This window comes from Talpa occidentalis, unplaced genomic scaffold (assembly GCF_014898055.3).
Source record: "Talpa occidentalis isolate TD23 unplaced genomic scaffold, MPIMG_talOcc4v2.1 talOcc4.3, whole genome shotgun sequence".
Lineage (NCBI taxonomy): Eukaryota > Metazoa > Chordata > Mammalia > Eulipotyphla > Talpidae > Talpa > Talpa occidentalis.
The window spans coordinates 136,654,454-136,679,042 of NW_023603184.1; the positions used below are offsets into that span (position 1 = coordinate 136,654,454).

Consider the following 24,589-nt stretch of genomic DNA (forward strand, 5'->3'; position numbering starts at 1 on the left):
GGGAATACAGGTTATCCCCTGCCTCTCGGAAGTCTGAACGGTGGCAGCCAAAATGTGTTTAATGAAAGTGGAAAAATGGTGCAATTTCTCAAAATGGGAGGTTCACATGGGGATCGCTAATAAAGAAATCCTTCATTGTCCATCCAAGACCACCCTAGAGACAAACAGGTGAAGGAGTTCCTGGGAAAGGGCTACCTGCAACCCCCGCCCCCGCCCCCACCCTGGGTTCCTCACTTGATCCTCTAGCACGCTGAGGAACACAAACCTTCCCTCCACAAACTCTCAGCACCCAGGAGATCCCCACCCACCTCCCCTGACAACTGAGATGCTGCAGGGAGGCTCAGGCCCCAAGCAACTCTTGCCTCCCACTCTTAAATCTCTGGGGACTTAGGGTGCTGAGACCAGGCAGACTGGAGTCCAGTGCTGCTGAGGGGGGAGCTGCTGGAACATCAAAAGCATCAGGCTCTGACTCCACCCACAGCTGTGACAGGCAGGGCAAGCAGCTCCACCTCTCTGAGCCTAAGTTTCCCCCTACCTGACCCTCCCCGGTCCCTGCTAAAACTGGAAGAAAAATAATAGCAACTCCCCATGGGGTTATTTCGAGGATTCAGAGACCCGACCCATGCAGAGTGCTCAGCATGGGACCCAGGGCGCTATGTGCTGCATAAAAGGCAACCACTGTTATTATTACCATCATTATTATTAACTACCCATCTGAGGTCCATAGCTGGTCCCTCTGGCATTCAGGCTCTGATGAGACTGGACAGAAGAAAGCCGCAGGGTGGGCTGCATGGCAGGGTGGGCAGCAGCTGGCAGGCCAAGGGGTGGCTGGGAGCCGGGGAGGTCAGAGGGGGTGAGTGGCAGCAGTCCAAACGCATCCTCTCCAGGAATGCCGCCAGGGTGGGGGGCAAGGGGAGATGCCTCGCCGTTGAGGTCAGGCCCTATTTGGAGCTGGCAGAGAGTTTATCATCCTCACGTGAGGGGCGGTAGAGAGGAGGGGGAACGGGAGGAGAGCAGGAGGAGCAGCTGCCAGGGAGCAGTAGAGGACTCTGCAGAGGACCACCACTGCAGCACCCCTCTCCCACCCCTGCGCAGGGCTCCTGGAGAAGCCACCAGCCCCTCCACTAACTCATCCAGTCAGTGGGGGTGGGAGGAGCGCCAGTTTTGCTGCCCCACTCATGGGCCCAGACCCCCACAATACGCACTGTTTCCCAAACTCTTCACAGCTCAATGTTATCTTCACTATGCCCAAATTATAGCTGCAGAAACCAAGGCTGGCACCGGTCAAATTCACTACCCAAGGACGCTCGCCGATACTGTATTGTCTCCTGACCTCATCACCACCCCAGAGGCTGGGCCAGTGTGTGCAGAAGTGGCCTGAGAGCCGATGTGGTCATAGGGGGCACAGCTGACCTGTGCTGTTTCTCCCCAGGCCCGTGCAAGGTAGGCTAGACTCCAGGATTTTCCTTCCAGGTTCCCAGCAGCTCAGTTCACCATCCTGCCCCCTACAGACACATCCCAGGTAGTGCAGGCAGGCTCAGCCCTCCCAAACATTACTATTCTTGAGGTGGCAGTGGAGGGGTGCTGGCTGCTCCTTCAGTTCCCTGGTGTTCCTCACTGCCCCCACCACCACCAGAAGGAACCGCTTCAAAACTTAACAGCACCAGTGAAGTATCAACCTGTTTTCTCCTAGGTGAAAAGACCAAGACCAAGGAAACCCATAGTGATTATGGCTGTTTCCCTCCCGGAAGGAAAGACAGTGCCACGGCGAGGCAGGAGGTGTGCTAGACCCCATGAGCAGGGGAGAGCTTTGGGGACATATTTAGGGTTTTCCTCTTGCATAAAAGCCCCTTTCTCCCTAGTTTCCACATGCCCTTCTCCAATTCAGGGGCAGTCAGAGGCTTCTCATCCCAGTAGCCTACAGAACCTCACTAAACTCTGCCCAACAGACAGCCTTACTCAGCAACTGTGGTCCCCTTGTTGGTTCAAATTCCAGAAGCTTTCCCTGCACTACCAACCTCAGAATACTGCATACACACACACATAAACACACACACACGTACACAAAAGATGCACGTGCACACATATACCACAGCCACAATTCCTGCCTGGGCTCCGTGGTTAACCCACTTTGGTCTCTGATTACCCTTATTCAAGCTCATCAGCTCAGAGGGAGGAAGGCAGCTACCAAGAACATCTGACCTCTCCCAGGAAGGATGGGCACCCCAGGTGTGTCCCCAGAAGTCTAGGTGCTAGTCCTGGGAAGGTACTGAAGCCAAGCCCTGTGGAGGGGGCATTAAATGCCAAGGCAAGTATGTAAAAGCCCTCTTCTTATCCCCTTCCCATCTGTAAACTGAGAACAATGAGAGGTTTGCCCAAGCTCTTAGAGGGCAAGAAGTCAAAGGTCAAATCTGGAAACTGAAGAGGGGTAGACCAGAATTGTGCATCTCCATCTCAAGTCAGCCAGATGCGACCCTGTTTTCTCCTTCTGCCAACCTAGGGAAAGCCAAGCTAAATGACTTTCATGTTTCTATAGAATGAAAGTGATGATTAATGTTCCATGTCAACTGACTAGGCTGCAGTGCCCAGTGACTTAATCATACATGAATCCAGGTGCTGTGAGAAGGTGTTCTGTAGATGTGGTTGGTATCTACAATCAGTTGACCTTAAGTGAAGGAGAACATTTACTAATATGGGTGAGCCCTGCCCAATCAGCTGAAGGCCTGAAGAGCAAACACTGAGGTTACCTGGAAAGGAAGAAATCTTACCTCAAGATTGCAGCATCAATCCCTCCCTGAGTTTCTAGTTTGTCTCTGCCAGATATCAGACTTACCCACCCCCACAGTCGTGGGAGCCAATGACTTAAATAATTTAAATACATATAAAGCTGTGGGTCCTGCCAACTTAAAGGAACCCCAACGGCCATACCCAGGTCAATTTGATCCAAGAAATTTAATGATAACATTGAGGAACATTAACCTAGAAAATAACATTAAAGTGAATATCCAATGGGAAGGGCAAGTGGATGCAGGCATCTGGGACTCCAGGGGAAAAAAATATTAGCCAGTCTTGATAATAGTGATATCCAAATAAATAAATAAAAATAAAAAACTTACCAAAAATAAATAAATTTGAAGTGTTTCTTCTCAACAAAGTAAGAATTTAGAGAATGTAAAAGGAAGTGCTTATCCAGAGTGTATATTGACGTAAGTAAAATAACTGAATAAACAAACAAATGAGGGAAAAAGACAGTTCTTTCTAGAATTTCACCAATAAATGTCAAAGGATGATGGAAATAAAAAATCCAATAAACCCAAACTGAGGGACAGCCTACAAAAGAACTGGCCGGTACTCATCACAAGTACCAAAGTCGTGAAAGAAAGACTGAGAACTGGTCCAGCTTGGAAGAGACTAAGATGATGTGACGATTAAATGCAACGAGGGATCCGGAGCCAGAACCTGGATCCAAAGGGGACAGCAGTGCAGGAACCAGCATGATTCCAGTAAGACCTGTAGAGCTGTCAACAGCCTCGGATCCGTGTTCATTTGCTGGTTTCCATCACTTGTGCTGTGGTGCTGTGTCAGGGGAAGTAGAACAGAGTCTATGTGAACTTTCTGTGAATCTAAATCACTTCAAAATTTTTAAAAATTGGGAGTAGGTCCCAAAGAAGACACAGACTAAGAGTCAGAATGAGAACCAGAGAACAGTTAAAGAATTAAGGAGAGGGGTTCCAACACGAGGGAGGTGCTTGGCGGCCTAGCACACAGTGGCCGAGGATAAGGAGACACCCCTGTATTCCAGCTCTGGTGGGGTCATCACCCGGAGAACGCCAGAACACCATGCCGCCACCACAGCCACAGCTGTCACAGGTCACTGGCCACTGTGCACCAGGAGCTGAAAAACACTCTCCCTACATATCTCAGTAATTTAATACCTACCACAGTCCTGCAGGAAGGTCTTTATGACTCCAATTCATAGATGAGAATCCAGGCATTTTAGAAAATGGTCCAAAGAAACTCAGCTATTAGCAGCAGAGGCAGGAGACCAATCCAACTCTGACCCCGAGCTCCCAAATCTTAGAACAAGAGACTTTGTCCCCACTCCCAGCTCCTTTCTCACAACACAAGACAGCTGCTGAGAGCTCGCCATTTCACAGGATAGTCCAATCCAGTGGGGAGCCTGCTAATGGTTTCCCTGGAGGTTCAAGCAAGTTCAATAATTCTTACATAATAATTTCTTACATCCATCCTGCCTGTGGCCTCTGACTAGGATTCCCCATTCATTGAATAATGCTAACAATAATTGTTATTTTTCTATTGCTCTAAGCACTCTATAAGGACTCACTCAACAAATTCTCACAATAATATGGGGCAGGGCTAGATCAGGAGTCCAAGTCACAAGGAGGCTAAGCAACTTGTCAAATAACAATAATGGTGAGTATGTTAGACAGGGGGTCAGAGTTCTCACCAAGCTACCTGGGGGTTCTTCCCTGAGTCTGGGTTCAATCCCCCAGTCACCAACTTCTTGGCAGTGAGCATACTGCTCAACTGTCTCAACCTGTTTCCTCCTCTGTGCCCTAAGGGATTATATTAATGTCTACCTTTCCGTGTTGTTGTGAGGATTAGGTTAAATGGAGCCCATCTGTGCAAGGACAGAGAATCTTTATAAGCTGGGCACTAATGGTGGATTCAAGCCAGTGTGATTTTCCAAGTGCAGGAGAGAGCACTGGAGCCTTCCTGCTGCTCCTCCAAACACCTATGACCCAGGAGTGACCTTCCGTCCCTGCTTCCTTGAACAAAACCCAAGCTGAATCTAGACACCTCTGGACACCCTCACTTGAGTGCCCCAGCCCAGCAGGCAGAAACAGGCCAGGGGTTTAATCTGTGACTCAATTTGTGCTTCATTGTACCTACCCCAAGATACACACATACCCTTCTTTTGATGGCCCCCCACTGCCTGCCAGCCATGGGGGGCAACTGGCCAAGTCATTCATCAGTCAGAGGCCAGGATTCTCAGAGCGGTCAAGGGCAGGGAGGAGGGCATGGGGCTGGAAGGTGACCAAAGGTGGGGGAATCAATGGGGCGGGGAATGGGGGAGGTATGGTCACGCCTGTGGAGGTGGCCAGGCCCTGACTAGTGGATTTCTGGGACAATCAGCTGTTTGTTATCACTGGATCTTAGAATAACAGAATAAGAGTTTTCATCTATTGAGAAAGAGCCTATCTTGTGCCGAGCAGGATTTTACCTACATTTTTTCCTAATCCTCACACCAACCTTGCAAGGTCGGCTGCTATCAATGTCATCCTATTCATACCAGCAAGGAACCCAGATTTCAGAGGCTGAGTGGCTTGTCTGATAAAATGCAGGTCACATAAATGACAGAGTTAAAAGCCCCAGAGCCAAAGGCTGGAGGGACCCCAACTCCACCACACCCCCTTCAGGACAGCCAACAATTTTAGGTCACTGACCTGCACAGCTCACAAGGTTAAGGCTGGGCCTTAGCCCCCAGGGAGAGCCAAGAGGTAAAGACTGGATCTCGGAGCCCCAGGAGGCAAGGGCTGTGGCCTCAACCGCCAGACCAGCCTCACCCAGGAGAGGGAAGTCCCCTCCCCCAAGCTGCCCCACTGAGCCAGCCCCAGCGGGCACTGCACACACACCAAGCTCAAAGCCAGAAGCAGCCCAGGAAGCTGACTTGGGCCAGGTTTCTAGGAGTCACCCCTCCCCTCCAAGCTACTGGCGGGGCTCCTAATCACCAAGGGCCCCTCTGCCTTGCTAGCTGGACCCCAGCCCTCACCAGATCCCTCGTACTTAGTGGAAAGCCTCTGGCCTTTGTTCCTTCCTGCACATTCGACCATGTGCTCTGGCTCAAGGGGACCCAGGCCCCCTCTCCTTTCTCCCTCACTCGTTCCCATTCTTCATCCCTCACTTGCCATCTCTCTCTGCTCTGGGTTCCCACCCTCCCCCCTGCTAACTCCTCAGTTCTCTCAAATGCAGCAACCCCCATGTGATGTTTACACAGTCCCAGAGTCAGAAATGCTGAAAAATATGAGACCTTTTGGGAGCTACATTCCAGGAAAATGAGAAACCAGTCACAGCTCAGTGTCACTTTCTCCCCTGGCCTCACCCCCTCCCTGCCAATGGGGAGAGAGAGACTGCATGTGCGCGCGTGTGTTTGTGTGTGTGCGCGCACACACACACTAACATACTGCTTATTACATACGCCAAGGCTCCTCATTAACCCCGAAGGTCCTACACTTTATTACCACAGAGAGAACATTAAGAAGGTATTGGGAGGGGGGAGGTTCAGAGCCAAATTTACGTAAAACACAGAAGAGAAGACCTTTCTCATCCTTGACAACCACCCCAGAGGAAGCAGAACACAGGCCAGAGGGACCAGTCACTTGGAGCTGAAAGAAGTTTTCAGGGGCAAACGAGGTTACTGGGGTGCTTGTCAGGAGACCCCAGGATCACAATCACTGAGGTTGCTAGCTAATAATGCAGATCTCTGAGATGCACCAAAGTTGAGGGTGGCGGAAATAGGCTGAGCAGGTGTACCAGGTCAGGCTGAGGCCCACCAACCGGAGGTGGGAAGGAACCACCACCCATGGCTCTTCCCCTTAGAAATCAGAAAATGAGCCTCAGTCAAAGAGACCAGTGGCTGGAAATGATCAGGAGACATTCCCTGCTATAATGAAAAGCCATCAGGCTTTGGAGTCAGGCACTCAAACTGGAGCTAAAACCCCAAGTTCATTGCCTTGAGAGCAGCACATCAAGTGCACAGTGTCCCACCTCCACTGTCTCATCTGTCAACGTGGCCAATTACATTTGCTTTATGTGTGGTTTTTCAAGGATTCAATGAGATGAGCGTCACGTCGCCACCCTGCAGAGGTCACTCAAAACAGTAACTATAAACAAAGGCAATTACAATGAAAAACTCCTGTAAGAGAAAAAGAAAGCAGATTCTTTGAAAAGGTCAGCAAAGGTGACAAACTTTTAGCTAGCCTGACCAAGAAAAAAAAGAGCAGACCTCAAATAACTGAAATCAGAAATTAAAGAAGGAACATTACTACCAACCTTAAAGAAATAAAAAGTATTATGAAGGAAATTATGAATAATTATATGCCAATAAATTACATCGCTAAGATGAAATAGACAAATTCCTAGAAAAAGACAACTTGGCAAAACTGATTCAAAAAGAAATAGAAAATCTGAGTAGACCTGTCACAGAGAGATTGAACTAGCACTCAAAAAACTACCCACAAAGAAAATCCCAGGCCCAGGTGGCTATGTGTAAATTCTATCAAACATTTAAAAAAGAATCAATTATCAATTCTTCAAAAATTCTTCCAAACAGTGGAGAGCAGTGGACACTTCCCAACTCATTGAATGAGACCAATGTTACCTTGGTAGCAAAATCAGAGTCCTAAGAAGAAAAAGAAAAGACCAATCTTTCTTATGACTAGAAATGAAAAAACTCTCAACAGAAATACTAGAAACAGAACCAGTAATATATAATAAGAATAACACCATGACCAAATGGGTTCTATCCCAGGATGCAGGTTAAGATTTGAAAATCAACCAATATAATATACCATATCAACTGAATAAAAACAGACCACACATACACACACACACACACACACACAGTATCATCTCAATAGATGCAGAAAAACAAATGGCAAGATCTAGCATCATTTCATGATTTAACAAACACTCAAACCAGAAATGGAAGGAAAGGTCCTAAACCTGACAAAAGGCATCTATGAAAAAACCACTTATTGGTGAAAGACTACATGCTTTGCCCGAAGATCAAGAACAAGATAAGGACTTCTGCTCTTGCCACTTTTAGTCAACTGGCAGTTGAACTGTCAGCTGGTGATTCTAGCCAGGACAATTAGGCAAAAATGAAATAACAGGGAGGGGGAGGGGAAAGGAAGGGAACAAAAAGGAAAGAAAGAAAAGGTATCCAGGTTGGAAAGAAGGAGAATGGTCTCTATTAACAATGACATGATCCTGTATACAGAAACTGCAAGGAATCCATTTTAAAAACCTACTATCAGAACCAATAAATGAGTTCATCAAAGCTGCAGGATAAACCATTGACACGTAAGACCAGTAACACTGTATTCCTATAAACTGTCAATTAAGAATCTAAAAATCAGGGCCTCCCCGGTGGCGCAGCAGTTGAGCGCTGGGCTGCGATGCTGCCCGCAGCCTCTGCAGCACCGGTTCGATCCCCGACCGCCAGCGAGGGTCCCACATGGCGCGCAGACCTCTCCTGCCGCCCGCTGCTCCCCTCAGCAGTGTACCTCGGCCCTTCTGCCTGCTCTGCTCCCCGCTCTGGCTCTGGTGAATTCTCTCACCCTCCCGCGCTTCTGACTGTACCCAGTGCTTGTATAAATAAATAAATCTTTAAAAAAAAAAAAGAATCTAAAAATCAAATTAAGAAAACAATTCCATTCAAAATAGCATCAAAGAGGACCTCCCTGGAGGTGCAGGGGTTAAAGACTCAGTGCTATCGACCTATCTCCAGCCACTGGGACATGAGTTGGATCCCCAGCCAGGGAAATACCCACATGGCGCGGCAGACCGCTCCCGTCTCGCCCACTGCTCCCCTCAGCAGTGTATTTCAGTGGATCCACCTGTTATGCTCCCAGTCTGGTGAATATTCTCACCCCCCCTACACCTCTGGCCTACATCCCAGCTCTTTGTATGCATAAATAAATAAATCTTTAAAAAAAAAATCTAGAAAGACATTTCTCCAAAGAAGATATACAATGACCAATAAAAACATGAAAAATAATTCAACATCATCAGTCGTCAAGGAAATCTAACTGAAATGAGATACCATTTCATATCCACCCACATGGCTATAATCACAAAGTTAGATAATGAGGAGGAAATGGAGAAATCAGAACCTTCATACATTGCTGGTGAGAATGTAAAATGGTGAAGCTCTGTTATGGGTCAAATTGTGTCCCCCCAAAACATGTGTTTAAGTCCCAATTCACAGTACCTCAGAATGTGACCTCATTGGAACCAGAGTCTCTACAGAGATAATCAAATGAAAAAGACCCTGAGCAGTGGGTCTCTTAATCAGTATGACTAGTGTCCTTACAAACATTTGAACACAGAGTCAGACACCTAGGCAAGCTGATATATAAACAGGGAAAATGTCACATGAAGACTGGGGAATAAAGTGATACATCTGTATGTCAAAAAATACCCAAAGGTTGCCAGCAAACCACAGAAGCTAGGAAAAGGCAAGGAAGAATTTCCCTACAGTTTTCAGAGAATGGTCCTCCCAACACCTTGATTTTGAACTTCTAGCATCCAGAACTACAAGACAAATTTCTGTTATTTTAAGTTATCGAACTTGTGGTATGTCGTTAGGGTAGATGAAGAAAACTAATATAAATTACACTACAAAACAATTTAGCAATTCCTCAAGAAGTTAACCTTGAGTTACGACATGATCCTGCAAATCCACTCCAGGCTGTGTACCCAAGAGCAGTGAAAACACGTCCACACAAAACTTGTACCTAAATTTCACGGCAGCATGATTCATAATATAACCAAAAGGTGGGAACAAACCAAGTGTCCAACAACTGATGAATCAATGGATAAACAAAATACGATATACTCAGACAATGGAACAGCAGGTGGCCCTCGAAGGGATCTGCCTTGAAAAATTATGCTATGGGAAAAAGCAAATCTAAAAACTATCCATTCTACTAGCCTGTGCATATGAAATCCCCATGCCCCAAATAGGGAAAACAGTAGAGACAGAAAGTAGATGAGTAATTGCTGAGGGTTGAGTCTGGGCTTGGAGAGGGGACAGAGGGTTTAAAAAGAGTGATCACCAACATGTATGGAATTTCTTTTTGAAGTGATAAAAATGTAAAAATGTTTTAATAGCGACTATCGTGATAGTCACACAACACCAAATAAAGAAAAACTCACTAACTGTACACTTTAAATGAACAGCACAGTATATGAATTATCATATATCATATCACAGTATATGAATTGTCTCATTAAAGCGGTTATTTTAGGGCCTCCCTGGTGGCGCAAGGGGTTAAGATGCAACCTATGAAGCTATCCGCAGGCACTGAACACGAGTTCAATCTCTGGCCAGGGAGCTACCCACATGGCGCAGCAGACCTCTCCTGTCTCGCCTGCTGCTCCCCTCAGCAGTATATTTCAGATCTGCCTGTTCTGTTCCCCACTCTGTCTCTGGTGAATCCTCTCACTCCCCATACCTCTGGCCTGTACCCCAGTTCTTGTATGCATAAATAAATAAATCTTTAAAAAAATAAAGTGGTTTCTTTTTTTAAAAAATGTTAAGAGACGCCCAGAAAGCACTACTAAGCACACAGTACTATACCTGAAGCTGAGCAAGACAGAGGACAGAGATGGGACTTCAGAGGCCACAGTCCAGTACCTCTCAAATGTGGTTGCAAAGGAGCCTCCTGGGAAGCTTTTATTTCCATCAACTTTATTGAGGGGACTCCCTTCTGCCACCAGGGTTTAAGATGCAGCAGTGTGAAGCTATCCACAGCCACTGCAGCACAACTTCGATCCCCAGCCAAGGAGATGACCCACATGGCGCAGCAGACCTTCTCCTGTCTCGCCAGCTGCTCCCCTCAGCAGTGTATTTCAGTCAGTTCTCAGTTCACCTGTTCTATTCCCCACTCTGTCTCTGGTGAATCCTCTCACCCTCCGTACCTCTGGCCTGTGCCCCAGTCCTTATATGCATAAATAAAAGAATATTTTAAAAATAAATGAACTTTATTGAGATATAATTTACATACCAAAAAATTGCATCCCTTTAAAGAATATAGTCCAATGATTTTGACAAATGTGTATATATGGATGACTGCAGGGTAAACGGTTTTCAGGCTTTTCTGCCCTCCCACCATTTGGATTGCCCTGCCTGATGGGGCACCTGCAGTTGTTACACTGTTGTAAGCTGTCTTGTTTACTTCTGTGGGCCATGGGAGGAGTATTGACATAGACGCCAAGAGAAGCTGAAGCAGAAGAGAGGCCGGAGACAGAAGGGGAGAAAGAAAGCCAGGAGAGAGAAAGAAGCCCAGTGTGAAGACTTGCCAGGGGCTTGGAGGCCTATTGGCCTCCTGGCCCCCAGGCATCCCTACCTGCTGTGTACCTGTTTGCCACACTACATGTAAAGCTCAATAAAAGCCTGTGAAAGCCACCGAGGGCTCCAGGACTTCTCCTTTACCCACCTGTCTGCTCGGATCATGAAGAACCTGCACAGTGCCTTCCTGCCCCGACAATGACCACCACCACAACCAACATATAGGACATCCCTATTACCCCAAAATAGTTTATTCACAGCCCTTTGCCATCATCTTCCCACCACTCCCAGTTTCCAAAACTACTAATCTGCTTTTTGTCACAAGAGCTTTGCCTGTTTTAGAATTTCATAAAAATGGAATCATCCAGTAAGTACTCTCATATCTGGGTTCCTCTACTCAGCACAATGTTTTGTGAGATTCACCCACAGGGCTGTGCCCATACTACTTAGTATCCCACTAGATGCATGGAAAGCAACTTGTGTATCCACTCACCTGTTACTGAGTGTTTGGGAGTTTTCATTTGGTGTTAGCTGTGAGTAGCACTGCTACCAATATTTAAGTGTTTTGTGGACAAGTTTTCATTTGTCTTGGGTAAACATCTTGAGGGTGGAATTGCTGGGTCATATGGCAAATATATATTTAACCTTCAAACTGTTTTCTGAAGTGGTTGTACCATTTTACACTCCCACAGCTAGTTACCACTTTCTAAAAATCCGAATGCCCAGGTCATGCCCTAAACAAATTAGCCAGCATTTTTAAACCACAGACAAGGTACAGGAAGTCTCCAATCTCTGCTAATTACCTCAGGTATCCAGAACAACAAAGTAAGTAAAAGATACATTATATGCCCAGCAACATTTCCTCCCTCTTCATTAGCAGAGAGAGAAGCATAACACATTTAAGTGGCTCGTCTCCACACCCTCAACAAACTTTGTTCTTGGATTCTCTCCACATTTTTGAGTTAGAAGGCAGAGGAAATAAAAAAACAGTAATTAGCAACTTTTGACCACTTAATTTTCAGCATGGCATCTGAGTTGGGTGACCCTCCTCAGCTATCACAAGACAAGGTGGGTCCTACTCTGTCATGCTACAGATGATGTAAAGTGGGGCTCAGAGAGGCAACTTGCCTGAGGTCACATAGCAAATTATTAATCCCATCAGGATGTACACTCACTTAAGCCAAAAAGCTTAAAAACCCCCACTGGACACAGTGCAGTGTTTCCTGGGGCCATCAGCGTCCTCCAACCCAGTTAACTCATGGTAGCAACAAGCTACCAACACAACATGGCCGCACCAAACAATGAAGACAAGCTGCAGGTGTGTTTATGCGACAGCAGCAAAGGTGATGTGTACTCTGGCTGAAAGGTGGGGGTTAATTATGGGATTTCCTTTCCTTTCAAACTTTAAGGATGGGATTTAAACCCCTTTCATACAGGGGAGGAGACCAAATCATTGCTGTAGCCTCCTCCTCCCTCTATCCAGCTGGTGCTGGAGAGAGGGTGCCAAGGCAAGAGGGTAGGAGAGACTTGGAGAGGATAGGAGATGAGAAGGGGCTGCCCAGAGACGGGGCGGTGGGCAATCTGCCCACCCAGCAGCTGCCAGGTCCTCTCATTTAGCTGGAGGGAGCCGCTCTTGTCAGCTGGGACTGCTATTTCAAAACAAGAGGCAAATCAGGAGTGAGGAAAGGATTTCTCAAAAATGTATCTGGGGATTAGGGGAAAGAGTGGGCTACACAGGAACTCCATATTATCTTTTCCATTAACCCACTAGTCTGAAGTTGTTTCCTTAAAAATAATAAATAGAAACATGCAGAAATAAAATGTGCATGGAGGTGGTGGAATCACCTACCAGAGAATAAAGGAGAAAAGCCAAACAAGAAAATGTGCCTGTGTACACAAGTGCGAAAATAAACTCGACAAATCCTGGCCCCTTCATTTTAAATCCTCAACAGGAGAGAAACAATTGAAGACAGATAAGGACAGGTAAGGGTGGGGACTAAGGGAGGCTTAGAATTTGCTTCCTTCAAGAGATTTAGGGGGAGGGCTGGAGAGTGGGATTTCCAGACCTATGGTGAGTTTCCAGCACTCAGATCCAGCGTGTTCTGTCTGTCTCTCTATCTCCCCCACCCCCCCAACATTCTCTCCACACATTTCTCCCAGAACTGTGCCAAGATGCCCTTAGCCAAGCTGGTTACCCTCCCTGGGCCTCAATTTAAGATCTATAACATGGTGCTCCCAAGAGTCATACCCCCCCTCAGATAAGTGAAAACACTTTGTAAATTATCAAGTTCTCTGTGAATACAGGTGATTAAACATTCTTAGCAGGTCTATGAATGAATTATGCACAGCCCTCAGCCCCTCTTCTACCAGCTCTGAGCATTTTCTCTCAAGCAGGTCCCAGGGGCAAAGATCTGGGCACAGGATGCCTGGACACAGCCCAAATCAACAGTGGAACGTATAAACAAACTGGCTGACTGGGCCTCCACGGTGGTGCAGCGTTTGAGCACTGGGTTGCGAAGGTGCCCACAGCCTCTGCAGCACCGGTTCGATCCCCAGATGCTCCCCGGCCACCAGAGGAGGGTCCCGCATGGCGCACAGACCTCTCCTGCTGCCCGCTGCTCCCCTCAGCAGTGTACTTCGGTCCTTCTGCCTGCTCTGCTCCCCGCTCTGGCGCCGGTGAATTCTCTCACCCTCCCGCACTTCTGACTGTGCCCAGTGCTTGTATAAATAAATAAATAAATCTTTAAAAAAAAAAAAAGGCTGATACTTACACTGGAATATAACATAGCAATAAAAAAGAATGAACCACTGCAACCCACAAGAACACAGATGAGCCTCCCAGACCTAATGCTGAGTGAAATAAGTAAGGTGCAAAAGCAAACATTCTATACCGTTCAATTTATATGAAGTTCAAAAACAAGCAAAACTATTCTGGGAAGGTACAAGAAAGAACAGTCATTATCTTCAGGAGATAATGACTTGAAGAAGAGTATAAGGGATGCTTCTGAGGGTGCTGAAAATGTTCTAAATCCTGACACAATAGAGTATATACCACCTGGGTAATCGGTGTGCCTGATGGCATACATTTTCTTGCCCCAGCTAGGAATGGAAATGACTAGAACTATTATTTGGAGTATTATCTGTTTCAAGAGGTAGGAGACCTTTTTAGAGAGCAATTAAAAGGTGACTTTGCTGATCCTTAATTCCTGCTCTCATCTTCCCCTGCCCCCTCCACCATCTTCCCTAGATAAGAACCTCTTTTATCTCAACATTCCTTTATTCTACTGTTACCCCTACACTGGAACCCCTACTGTGAGCCAACTACTATTCTAGAAGCAGAAAGCCCAGGTCTCTCAACCCTCCTTTGTGCAATAAACATGTATTAGACATCTACTATGAGATGGGCACAGAGGCCCTTCCTCTACCAGCACTGAACATTTCTCTCAAGCAGGTCCAAGGGGAAAATAACTGAGCACAGAATATCTGGGGCCCTTTCCAGTGTGCCTATGGTTCCAGGAAAAAGAGAAAAGTGCCTACCAGATGCCAGCGTGCATTTAATTCTCTCCAACCCAGAGTTCAAACCCAGGTATGTCTCATTCCTGTCTCTGCCCTTCCTACTATTTCCATGACCTCCAAGGAACCAGTCAGCTCTGCATGCTCTGTAAGCTTCTCTGTAGACATCTGTGGTAGTTAGCATCTAAGATGGCTCCCATATATTCTTGCCTCTTGGAATTCTTGCCTTTACATAGACCCTCCCACACAGAATGGGGATAACCCATTTAACCAAGAGGATACTGTAGAAATAACAGTGTTTGCCTTCCAACACAAGGCTGTGAAAGACCCTATGGCTTCCACTGGCTCTTTTCTTGAACCACCCTCACTGAGGAAGCCGGCCGCCATGTTGTGAAGATACTCAAGCAGCCCTCTGCAGAAGCCAGTCTGTGTGGAAAGAAACTGACACTTCCTGCTGACAGTCAGCCCCCACGTGATAGCCACACAAATGAACCACCTTGGAAGCTGCTCCTCTACACCCAGTCAGCCTTCAGGTGCCCACAGCCCCCATGGGAGACCATAGGTCAGAACCAGCCGGCTAAGCCACTCCCACAGAAACTATATGAGATCTGTTGCTGCTTTAAGCTACTAAATTTGGCAGTAATGTGTTACATCATATTGCTGTGGATAAATAAAACCCTTCTCAGCCCTGGGTACATGCTGCAGAAAGTCTAGAAGTGGCATGTTCAGGCATCTAGAAGCAGCTTCTTGCTAGAAAGATGGCCAGAGTGGGCTAAATTTGAGAGTACAGGAGGACATCAACATCAGCAAGAAATTTCCAATGTGTGGGAGAAGAACTGTGAAATAAGAGATGAAGCAAAGAAGAAATCCTGGCACCATCTTCACTAGAAACTTCTTCCCTAGTTTCTCACACACTTCATTTATCTCTGTAAATGGAACCACGTGCACCCAGTTATTCTGGCCAAAAACCTGGGAGTCATCCTTGAATCCATTCTCTGTCTCACACCCAACATCCAATCCACCAGCCAGGCTCTGGGCTCTAGCCCAGAACGCATCCCAGACCTGGTCCCTGCTCATCCGCTTCCCTACCAGAGAATGATCTATGTCACACCTCTCTCACCTGGGCAACATCAGCAGCCTCTTGGCCCTGCTCCTGCCCCAGTACCTGCTAAAGTTTAGAGTGTCCTCAAAGTAGACATCAGACCAGGTCTTAGTGCTCAAAAGCTCACCTACCTACTACTCTCTAGTCAGTGGCCTTCTTTCAAGGGTGACAAGCTCATCTCACTTCACTGGTTCTTTCCATCTCTCAGATTATCATGCAACATCATCCGGGTCTCACCTCAGGAAATACTTCCTTTGAGAAGTGTTCCTACACTACTCTGGCCTTACTATTCACTACCCACTACTCCAGCTTACTCCTTTCAAGCAGTATTAACCTATTTATTGTATGTCTCCCAGTGGCTGGCACATGGGAAGAACCAGTAAACATTTGTTTAATGAATCCTGTCTAGAGATAGGGGGATGGAGGACAGGACCTCCAAGTTGTTAGGGTTATAAAATCCAGACCACAGAGCTCAACTGTGTGCTCTGGGCTTTCCCTGTCCTTCCACGTAAGAGGAAAAGGCAGGGCGGTAGCAAGAGCTGTGGTTTTGGGGAGAAACTGCCAGCTGGGTGGAGTTCACACTACCAGTGGGTCCCATTTTCTATAGAGGAAAATCCTATTTTAAAAAAAAAAATCTGTCTGTCTGGCCACTGCCCTGCCAGTCAACCTTCTCCTTTGAGAGGGGGCCTCCTTGGTTAGGCAAGAATATTGCTGCAGCCTGTGTGCACTGAGCTCCCCAGCCTAGGCGGAAATTGCCAGGCAGGGTATGCGACCCCACCTCACCCTAGAATTCGTCTTTGGCATCCCTCTGTCTCCACACAGGGAAGGGCTGTAAAACAAGGGGTCATCTGCTGTCACACATCTCAGCTTCTCCGGGCCTGCCGGTCACCCTAGCCGGATCCATCATTGTCCTTACCAGCATCCTCTCTAACATAGCTGATGCTGCAAGTCACGGAAGGGAAAGGGGACAGGCAGGTGAGGATAAAGGAATGCCTGCAGGTAGAAAAGAAGGATCAATCAGAGGGAAGTACAAAGGCTCCGGAACAGAGGACACTAGGAAATGACACTGGGAAACCCAGGCCAAATCATTCAACCTTTCGGTGCCTCGTTTCCTTATCTGTGAAACAATAGAATCTTTCGGCCTGTTTTATGCTCTGATGGAATAAAAAGAACAAAATCAGATAAAGCATTGAAGGGTTTTCTAAGGGCTAAAGCACTGTACAAATGCTCATTGTTATTAAGAGTAACAGGTGCAGGAAGGGGATAGACTAGGGAGGTATAAGAAATCTGGAACTAAAACTAAAACTCTGTTCTGGGTAAAGAGAGCAAGGAGAGAGAAGAAACTCACTCCCAACCTAGAGAAGGAAAGATCGAGGGAGCCAGGAAAAGCAGAAGACAATGGAAGGGAACGGATGGATAATTAGGACTACTGCAAGGCAGGCCCTTCACACCTCTGCTGGGAGACAGCTCCAACCTCAAATCAGGGAGATGACCCCAACAAGGCTGTGTACTTTGTTCATGCAAGGTCACCCAGAAGGAAATGGATTCCCCCCAAAAAACTGCCTGCTCCATCAGCAGGCACTTGGCCCTCTCCTCAGAAAGTAACACTTGGCCCAGGGAACCACAAATTGATAACAATCAATTACAGCTGACCCTTGAGCAACACAAGTTTGAACTGTCGGGATCCAGTTATACTCAGATTTTCTTGTAAACAGATTACATAAACTTATATCACTAAATGGAGCACAATACTGTCATTGTAGTTTCCTTATGGTATTCTTAATAACATTTGCTTTTCTCTAACCTTATTGTAGGAATCCATTACATGTAACACACAACCTATGTGTTAATCAACGGTGTTATCCATAAGGTTTCTGGTCAACAGCAGACTATTAGCAGTTAAGTTTTGGGAGAGTCAAAATACTCTCAAAACCCAAATACTCGGGGTTTCCATTGTGCTGGGGTCACTCCCTCTAACCCCTGCAATAGTCAAGGGTTTTTAGGCCACCACCATGTGTCAGGCAGCGTGCCCAGCACACATGACCCCATCTCATCCTCATAGTAACACTTTCCAATGCTCATGCCCCCGAGGTGAAATGGAGGCTCAGAGATGTCACAAGACTTACCCAAGGTCATCCAGCTAATAAACAGAGCAGAGATGCACCAGATACCACCTCAATTGCTCACTGCTCCTTTTTAAAGTCTCCTCCCTCCTCCTTCCATTCACTAAACTCCATCCAGAAAGATCAAGCACGAACAGCTAAGGTCCGGGTGACGGATGAGTGAGGACTTAAGCAATAATGGGGAAAGGTGCAGAGGGTGGCTGCCTATGAAAGGCAAGACAGGGCATTTCCACCCCCAGAGAGCTGACCCCATCCCGGAGGACAATTTCCTTCCCCCAAAACCCATCATAACCCACCCTGGTGTCACCCACCCTCCCCCTCATGACTCCGAGAAGCCCCTACCAGTTGACCCATCACTCCTCTGTCCGGGCATGTGAAATGCAGCAGGGGACCAGCCAGCCTGGCCACCTGGGACTCAGTCCTCCCTGTGGTCCTCTGAACTCAGTCTGCTTCTCCACCAAGACCAGCCAGGAAACACTGGTGGGGAAACTGAGGCCCCAAGAGGGACCTGGCCAATAGGGAGTGTGAGGGTGGCGCAAAAGTTCCAGGCACGGCCTGATCCTGACCTCCACCGCCTATTCCACCTCACCCCACGTCCAACCCATGCCCCTTCCCCGCTGGCCACCCCGTGGCTGCGGCCCCATCCCGAGCTCCCCAAGGTGGACCAAAGTCCGCTAAAGAGGGCTGCGCGCCTCCGAGGATGACTGAACTGTACCCCTCTCCTCGGCCTCACGGTCCAACCCCGCCCCCACCGCGCCCCCTGAGAACTAAGGGAAATGCCTTCCCAGGCCCCCCTCTCGGAGCTCAGCCCCGCAGGTCACCCCCAGCGCCGCCGGGCCTGGCTGCGCCCCCACCTGATCCCCTCGCGCCCCACCCCGCCCTCGCCTTCACCTTGACCTGCGCCCGCTCCCGGCCCCCAGCTTTGCATAAACAAAGAGAGGCGGAGGGAGTGACCCGGGCACCGCCCCCGCCCGCCGGCGCCCCCAGTCCGTCTGGGGACCCCAAGCCCGCCCCGGCCCTCGGCCCCCGCGGGGCCAGCCGCCCCCGGCCGCTTACCTTGGCCTGGCATTTCCGATGACAGGAGAAGCTGCAGACTGCAAGGAGGCGAGACACAGAAAGAAAGTTTAGCCGCGAGGTATGAAATGGAAACTCCGGAGAAATCTCCTCCCACCCCGCCCGAAATCCGTGCTCGGGAGGGGGAAGGAGGAGGGACCGAGGGAGGGGGGGGGCTGCTCCCCGAGGCCCGCGGGCGGGAACGCGGGAGGCTGGAGCCCCTCCGGGCGCGCGCGGGGAGGCGGGAGGCGCAGGGGAGGGGAGGGGACCGCCTCCCCCCTGGATCCCCGCCAGGGGCAGAGGTGGCCGGACCCAGGCCCCACGCCAGCCGCGCCGAGGAGCAGGGGCGGGCGCAGGGGAGGGGAGGGGGGGCCGTCTCCCCTTACACACACACCCGGCAGCCAGCCAGCGCCCCGAACCACGATCACACTCTCGCCACACAGACCCAATTCATGATCCAGGAGAGGACCCAAGCGCGCGCGCACACTCACACACACACAGACACACACACACACACACACACACACCATATCCACTTGCAGCCATACCTGCACACACACAGCCTCACACACATGCACAATGACGCCCAAGGAGAAACTGCTGACTCGGGGGCACCCAAACTCCTACAATTTCATGAGAGACCCTCAGAGTACAGCCTGACATGTATGGACACAGGTAGGCAAATACACAAACTTTATATGCATGATTTAACACACACACACGACTACAAATACACACTCACAAACTTTATGTGCATGATTACACACACACACACACACACACACACACACACACACACACACACACACACACACGACTTACTTGCTGGGCCCTCCCACTACCAGAAGCTGGAATCAAATTTCCTATGGAGTTCCTGAGCCTGGAATGTCCCAGCCATGCTGGCCCCACCCCCAGGGACCTCAGGTGCAGGCCCTTGGTCTTCAGACTCCACCCAGGGGCTTGGTGGTCTCTCCCCCAGTTTCCCCCTATGGGATGAGGAGTCTTGGAAGTGCATCTTCTGCACTGACTTGGCCTTGTTGGCTGCTCAGAGCCACCTGACCCCAAATACTGGACTGCCACAGCCAGCTCCCCCATCTCCTGGATCTTGAATTCCCCCTGTCCAGCATGAGGCCTCCTCATTCTCAGCAGAACTCAGAAGAGGAGACCGAGGCACACATGAAGGCTAGGAGAGTCCCAGGACCTCACCACACTCAGTCTTCTGGTTTGTCCGTGAGGGTGGGGGAAGGGCAGGGTGGAGTCTGGGATTTGACCTTGACCATTGCTCCTAGCCATACCCACCTTCTTTTCTCCCCCAAGGCATGTATAATTGAGAGAGTCTCAGGCCTGAGACTGAAAGGTCCCCCCAACCAGGAGGACTCCCTACCAGGCCACTCCCTCCAGACCAGGGGCTCCAGACTAACTTATCCTTCCTCTGCTAATGAAATCCCAAATGATTTTCAGGATTTTCTGCCCTCCTGCCACTGGGATTGCCCTGCCTGATGGGGCACCTGCATATTGTTACATTGTTCTAGTTGTGGTGTTTCCTTCTGTGGGCCATGACTGCAGTGTTGAGATACTCGCCAGGAGCAGCAGAGGCAGGAGAAATAACAGGAGAGGAGGGAGAGAACGCCAGAGAAGCCCAGAGTGAAGACTTGCCAGGAGCTTGGAAGCCTGCAGTCTCCTGCCCCCTCTACCCCACCATGTAGCCCAGCCTGCCCTGTGCCTGGTTGCTGCACTATATGTAAAAGCTCAGTAAAAGCCTGAGAAAGCCACCGAGGCTCCAGAATTCCTCCACCCATCAGCCGGATCATAGAAAACCTGCTCCGTGCCCATCCTGCCACTACACCAGCCCTTGAAGAAGTCCTGCCCCACCATCCACCTCTGTAGGCTCTCACTGTCCCCTGCCTCCTTGCAGGTATCTCCATGGAGCACACTTCCCAACATGACCTCAGTTCCTATAGCTATAGGATCCCACAAAGGAGGAAACCTCTCTCTGTCTTTCTGTCTCTCTCTCTCTCTCTCTCTCTAAAATGCTTGGTACATAGTAACAAATGTTGGTTGGTTTGAACCTAACTAAAGGTCTACCCTCGAGTTTATGTGCACCCCATTTAACCATCCCCACTCTAAACCATAACCCTCCCCGCCCCAAATCTTATATTCAACCAAAAAGGCATCTCTAAGTGCCCACTCTGGTTTTCCCAGCCCAGCCCAGGCACCAGAAGTGTAATGGGGGCCAGGATTCTGTCTTCCTCCAGTACCCTGTTCCATACTTCTAACAGTTCCCACAATTCATGGCTCTCTTTCCTACCTCAGGGCCTTTGCTCTTGCTATTTCAGCTGTCTAAATGGCTCACCTTCACCCCCAGCTCTTCATTTTTCACCAAGCCTAATTGTTCTATTTCTGAATCCACTCAAAGCTATCTCCTCGGAGAGGCCTTCCCTAATCACCCAAATGAGAACAGGCTCCCCCATTATTTTTTCTCAGCAGCACCCTCATAATTCCCTTAGCACAGCTCACAATCTGAAGTCATCTGGGGTAATTCCTGCTGGTTTACATATAGCATATCTCTCCACACTGGACTCACCAGGACAGAGGGCATGCCTGTACACATTACACCATAGCCCCAGCAGCTACAACAAGTGTCAGTTCCAGGCCCACGGTCCATTACAGAATCTTTGTGCTAACTAAAAAAACTCCCACCCTCTGGGCAAACCAGCTCATGGGCACACAGCTTAGCATAGTGTCTCTGCGGGAAGGTGCCCTTCCTCCAGGATGCAGCCCAGCACCTGGGTACATAGCTTGGTGCATAAAGCATGAGCTGATTCCAGTTCTCTCTCAGGCGGGCACCCTTGGCAGTGAACAGCCTGCATGACCATACAGGGCAACTTGGCTTGTCACACAGTGGGCAGACACTCAACAAATGCCCTTGACTGGAGGGCAGATGGAGAAATCTCTGGGCGATTGCAGTACGTTGTGCCGTGTCCAGAGCTCCCTGCGTGCAGGAATGCAGAGAGCTTGTCCTTGAAAGCTCTACAGAGGGGAGCAAAGGAAGACCTCCCCAGCCTCCAACCCAGAAGACAAAAGCTCAGCAAACTGAACTCAAGTGGCAGAGTTTAAGCCTTGTAGGTAGGGCCAAGGCCCTGCTGGTGGAGTCTTGCACCTTCAGGTGTAAGGAGGCCCTACGAGGCCCTAGGAGTTCTCGTCAGGGAAGGACACTAGAACTTCTTAGTCGCCTTTCTCGGGTCTTCTCCCATGGGGTAGTGTTACCTGCTCACTCACTTGCATCCCTCTTGCTGTCATATGAAACTTGGGCCTGCCACTCTGCTGGCTTCTCCTTCCCGGGTCAATGGCACATTCAAATGTTACAGGAAGGCAAATTATCGCTGCCAGCCACCACAGGGGGGTGGGATTGGGGGGTGGCGGGGGGGGGGGGGTCCCTGTGCCTCTCACCTCCTGGGAGTGCTTATCCTTGTAATACCATCCCACCACACCTAGGGCTGGCATGTGCACCTGGAGGGATATGATGGAAGTGATGGTGTGTGGCTTCTGAGGCCCGGTGGCATCAGCTTGCGCCCCTTGGATCACTAGTTCCGCAGCATGAGGTCACTCAGCGCTATGGAGGAGCCACGTGGTGAGCAGCTGAGGCCTCTTGTCACCAGCCAGAGCCAACTTGGCTGGCACATGAGTGGGACACCTTGGAAGTGGATCCTTCTCCCCCTACCTCCGTCAAGCTGCAGATGTAGCAGCCGCAGCTGACAGCTTCCCTGCAAAACATCATGAGTGCCCCGGAGTCCAGATCCCAGCACAGTCACTTGTGAATCTCTGACCCACAAAGACCAGGAGAGATAATAATGTTGTATTTGTTTTAAAGTGCTCAGTTTGGGGGTAGCCGGTTATGCAGGTAGAGATAACCAAAGTCCAGAGCACAGGGTCCTCACAAAGCACAAGGCCAAAGCTAATCCTAGGAGCTAAGACCACAGACCTCCTGCTGGGTCCCTCCCGCTCCCTGCATGCCTCTCTCTGTACCCCCTTCATCCCTATCCTTACCCTGCCAGGCAACTGGTCATCATGTCATAGGAAGTAACTCCAAAAAGGCCGTCCATGCCAACCTTTGCTAGCACCTCTCCCCCTCACTGCACCAGTTCAGACCAATTATCCTTCCTGGCCCTAATCTCCCCCACCAGCCTGAACCGCTCCTGTCCACCAGGTCATGTGCTATTCCCAGGTGCAGACTGGTCACAGCACACCCTGCTGAGAAGGTTCTGGCCAGCTCCTCAGCACATCTTAGGAGCCTCCTGCAAGACCTGGTCTTGCCTCCACTTCCAGCTGCTGCCCCCAAAGGGATCTGCTGCTATCCCATCAGCTCCCCGAAGGGTCTTTGAGCCTGTAAGAAGCTGGGCCAGAGTGGTGAACTCATACATTCTTCAAGGCCCAGTTCAAAATGTCCTTCCCTGGATTATCAGGCTTGGAAATATGGATCCTTCCTCCTCTGTGCCCCCAGGATCCTCACACCCCTTGGAAAAACTTATCACCTTGGATATCCCTTGTGATTTGCTCTCCCCACATCCAACCTCTTCGCTAAGGCAAAGGTGGGGGGCAGGGATCTGTTCAAATTGGCAGCTTTGCACCCAGCCCCTTCCCCTAGCACAGGACCTGCCATCTGGAGGGGGCTCAATAAATATGGGGTAAATTTCAAACTGGAAGGATTGTCTACAGCCAAACCCCTGGGGTGGGAGCCAGTGTTGGGGGGCCAGGGAACAGACACAAGAGCAGGTAAGCAGACCCTACTCTTTTTTTTTTTTTTAAAGTATGTGGCATTTTCTTTTTTTTCTTTTTTTTTTAAGAGGCATGTATTATTTATTTATTTGTTTGTTTGTTTGTTTGTTTATACAAGCACTGGGTACAGTCAGAAGCACGGGAGGGTGAGAGAGTTCACCAGAGCCAGAGCGGGGAGCAGAGCAGGCAGAAGGACCGAAGTACACTGCTGAGGGGAGCAGCAGGTGGCAGGAGAGGTCTGCGCGCCATGTGGGACCCTCCTCTGGTGGTCGGGGAGCAGCCGGGGATCGAACCGGCACCGCAGAGGCCGCGGGCAGCTTCGCAACCCAGCGCTCAACCGCTGCGCCACCAGGGAGGCCCAGACCCTACTCTTTAGCCCCTGCAGGGAGAGAGTCTGGGAGCAGGTCCTGACCCCCTGCTACCTCAGGGCAAACTCCATCAGTGAGCAACCTAGGAAGGGAGGGCAGAGGTGGGGAGCGGGAGAGGCGGGGAAAGGGAGCATAAGGATCCTTCCTGCAAGTTCTGCTCTGTTTACCTACTTACCCACCCGGCTGCATGGAGACTGGCTGAAAGTGCAGATGCAGGTCACACAATAGCTGTGTGATCTAGAGCAAGTTACTTACCCACTCTGAGCCTTCATCTCCTCATCTGTAAAACAGGAGTAATAACAGCATTGACCTCGCAAGATTGTTGTGAGCATTAAATGAGTGTCTCTCTGGGCTTGGCACAGAGCATGCTCCATGCAAGGGTTAGCTGCTTTCAGCAGCATCTTCACCCCATTTGTCACGGTGGTTTTTATACAGAACTCCCGTTTCCTTGTCAGGAGAGCCTGGGCTCCAGTCCTCTCTGCTGTCATCGCGCTCTGTGACCAAGTCACTCCCCGTCTCTGGGTCTCAGACTCCTGCTTGGAAACTGAGGCAGTCA

The 24,589-nt window shown here is 49.4% G+C and overlaps 1 protein-coding gene and 1 long non-coding RNA gene across 5 annotated transcripts in view; one reads left to right on the forward strand and one right to left on the reverse strand.

Annotated features, from left to right (window-relative positions):
* Positions 1 to 24,589, reverse strand: part of TNS1 (tensin 1) — a 199,301-nt gene that overhangs the window by 149,688 nt on the left and 25,024 nt on the right. For all 4 annotated transcript variants that reach the window (XM_054700073.1, XM_037524017.2, XM_054700072.1 and 1 more), the window contains exon 3: positions 18,893 to 18,930. In XM_054700073.1, coding sequence (XP_054556048.1) covers positions 18,893 to 18,930 — 38 coding nt within the window. The remainder of the gene's footprint in view (positions 1 to 18,892; positions 18,931 to 24,589) is intronic.
* LOC129146658 (uncharacterized) lies at positions 18,856 to 20,699 on the forward strand. Its single transcript, XR_008553650.1, has 3 exons — positions 18,856 to 18,971; positions 19,939 to 20,111; positions 20,422 to 20,699. It is a non-coding gene; the product is annotated as an uncharacterized LOC129146658 (long non-coding RNA).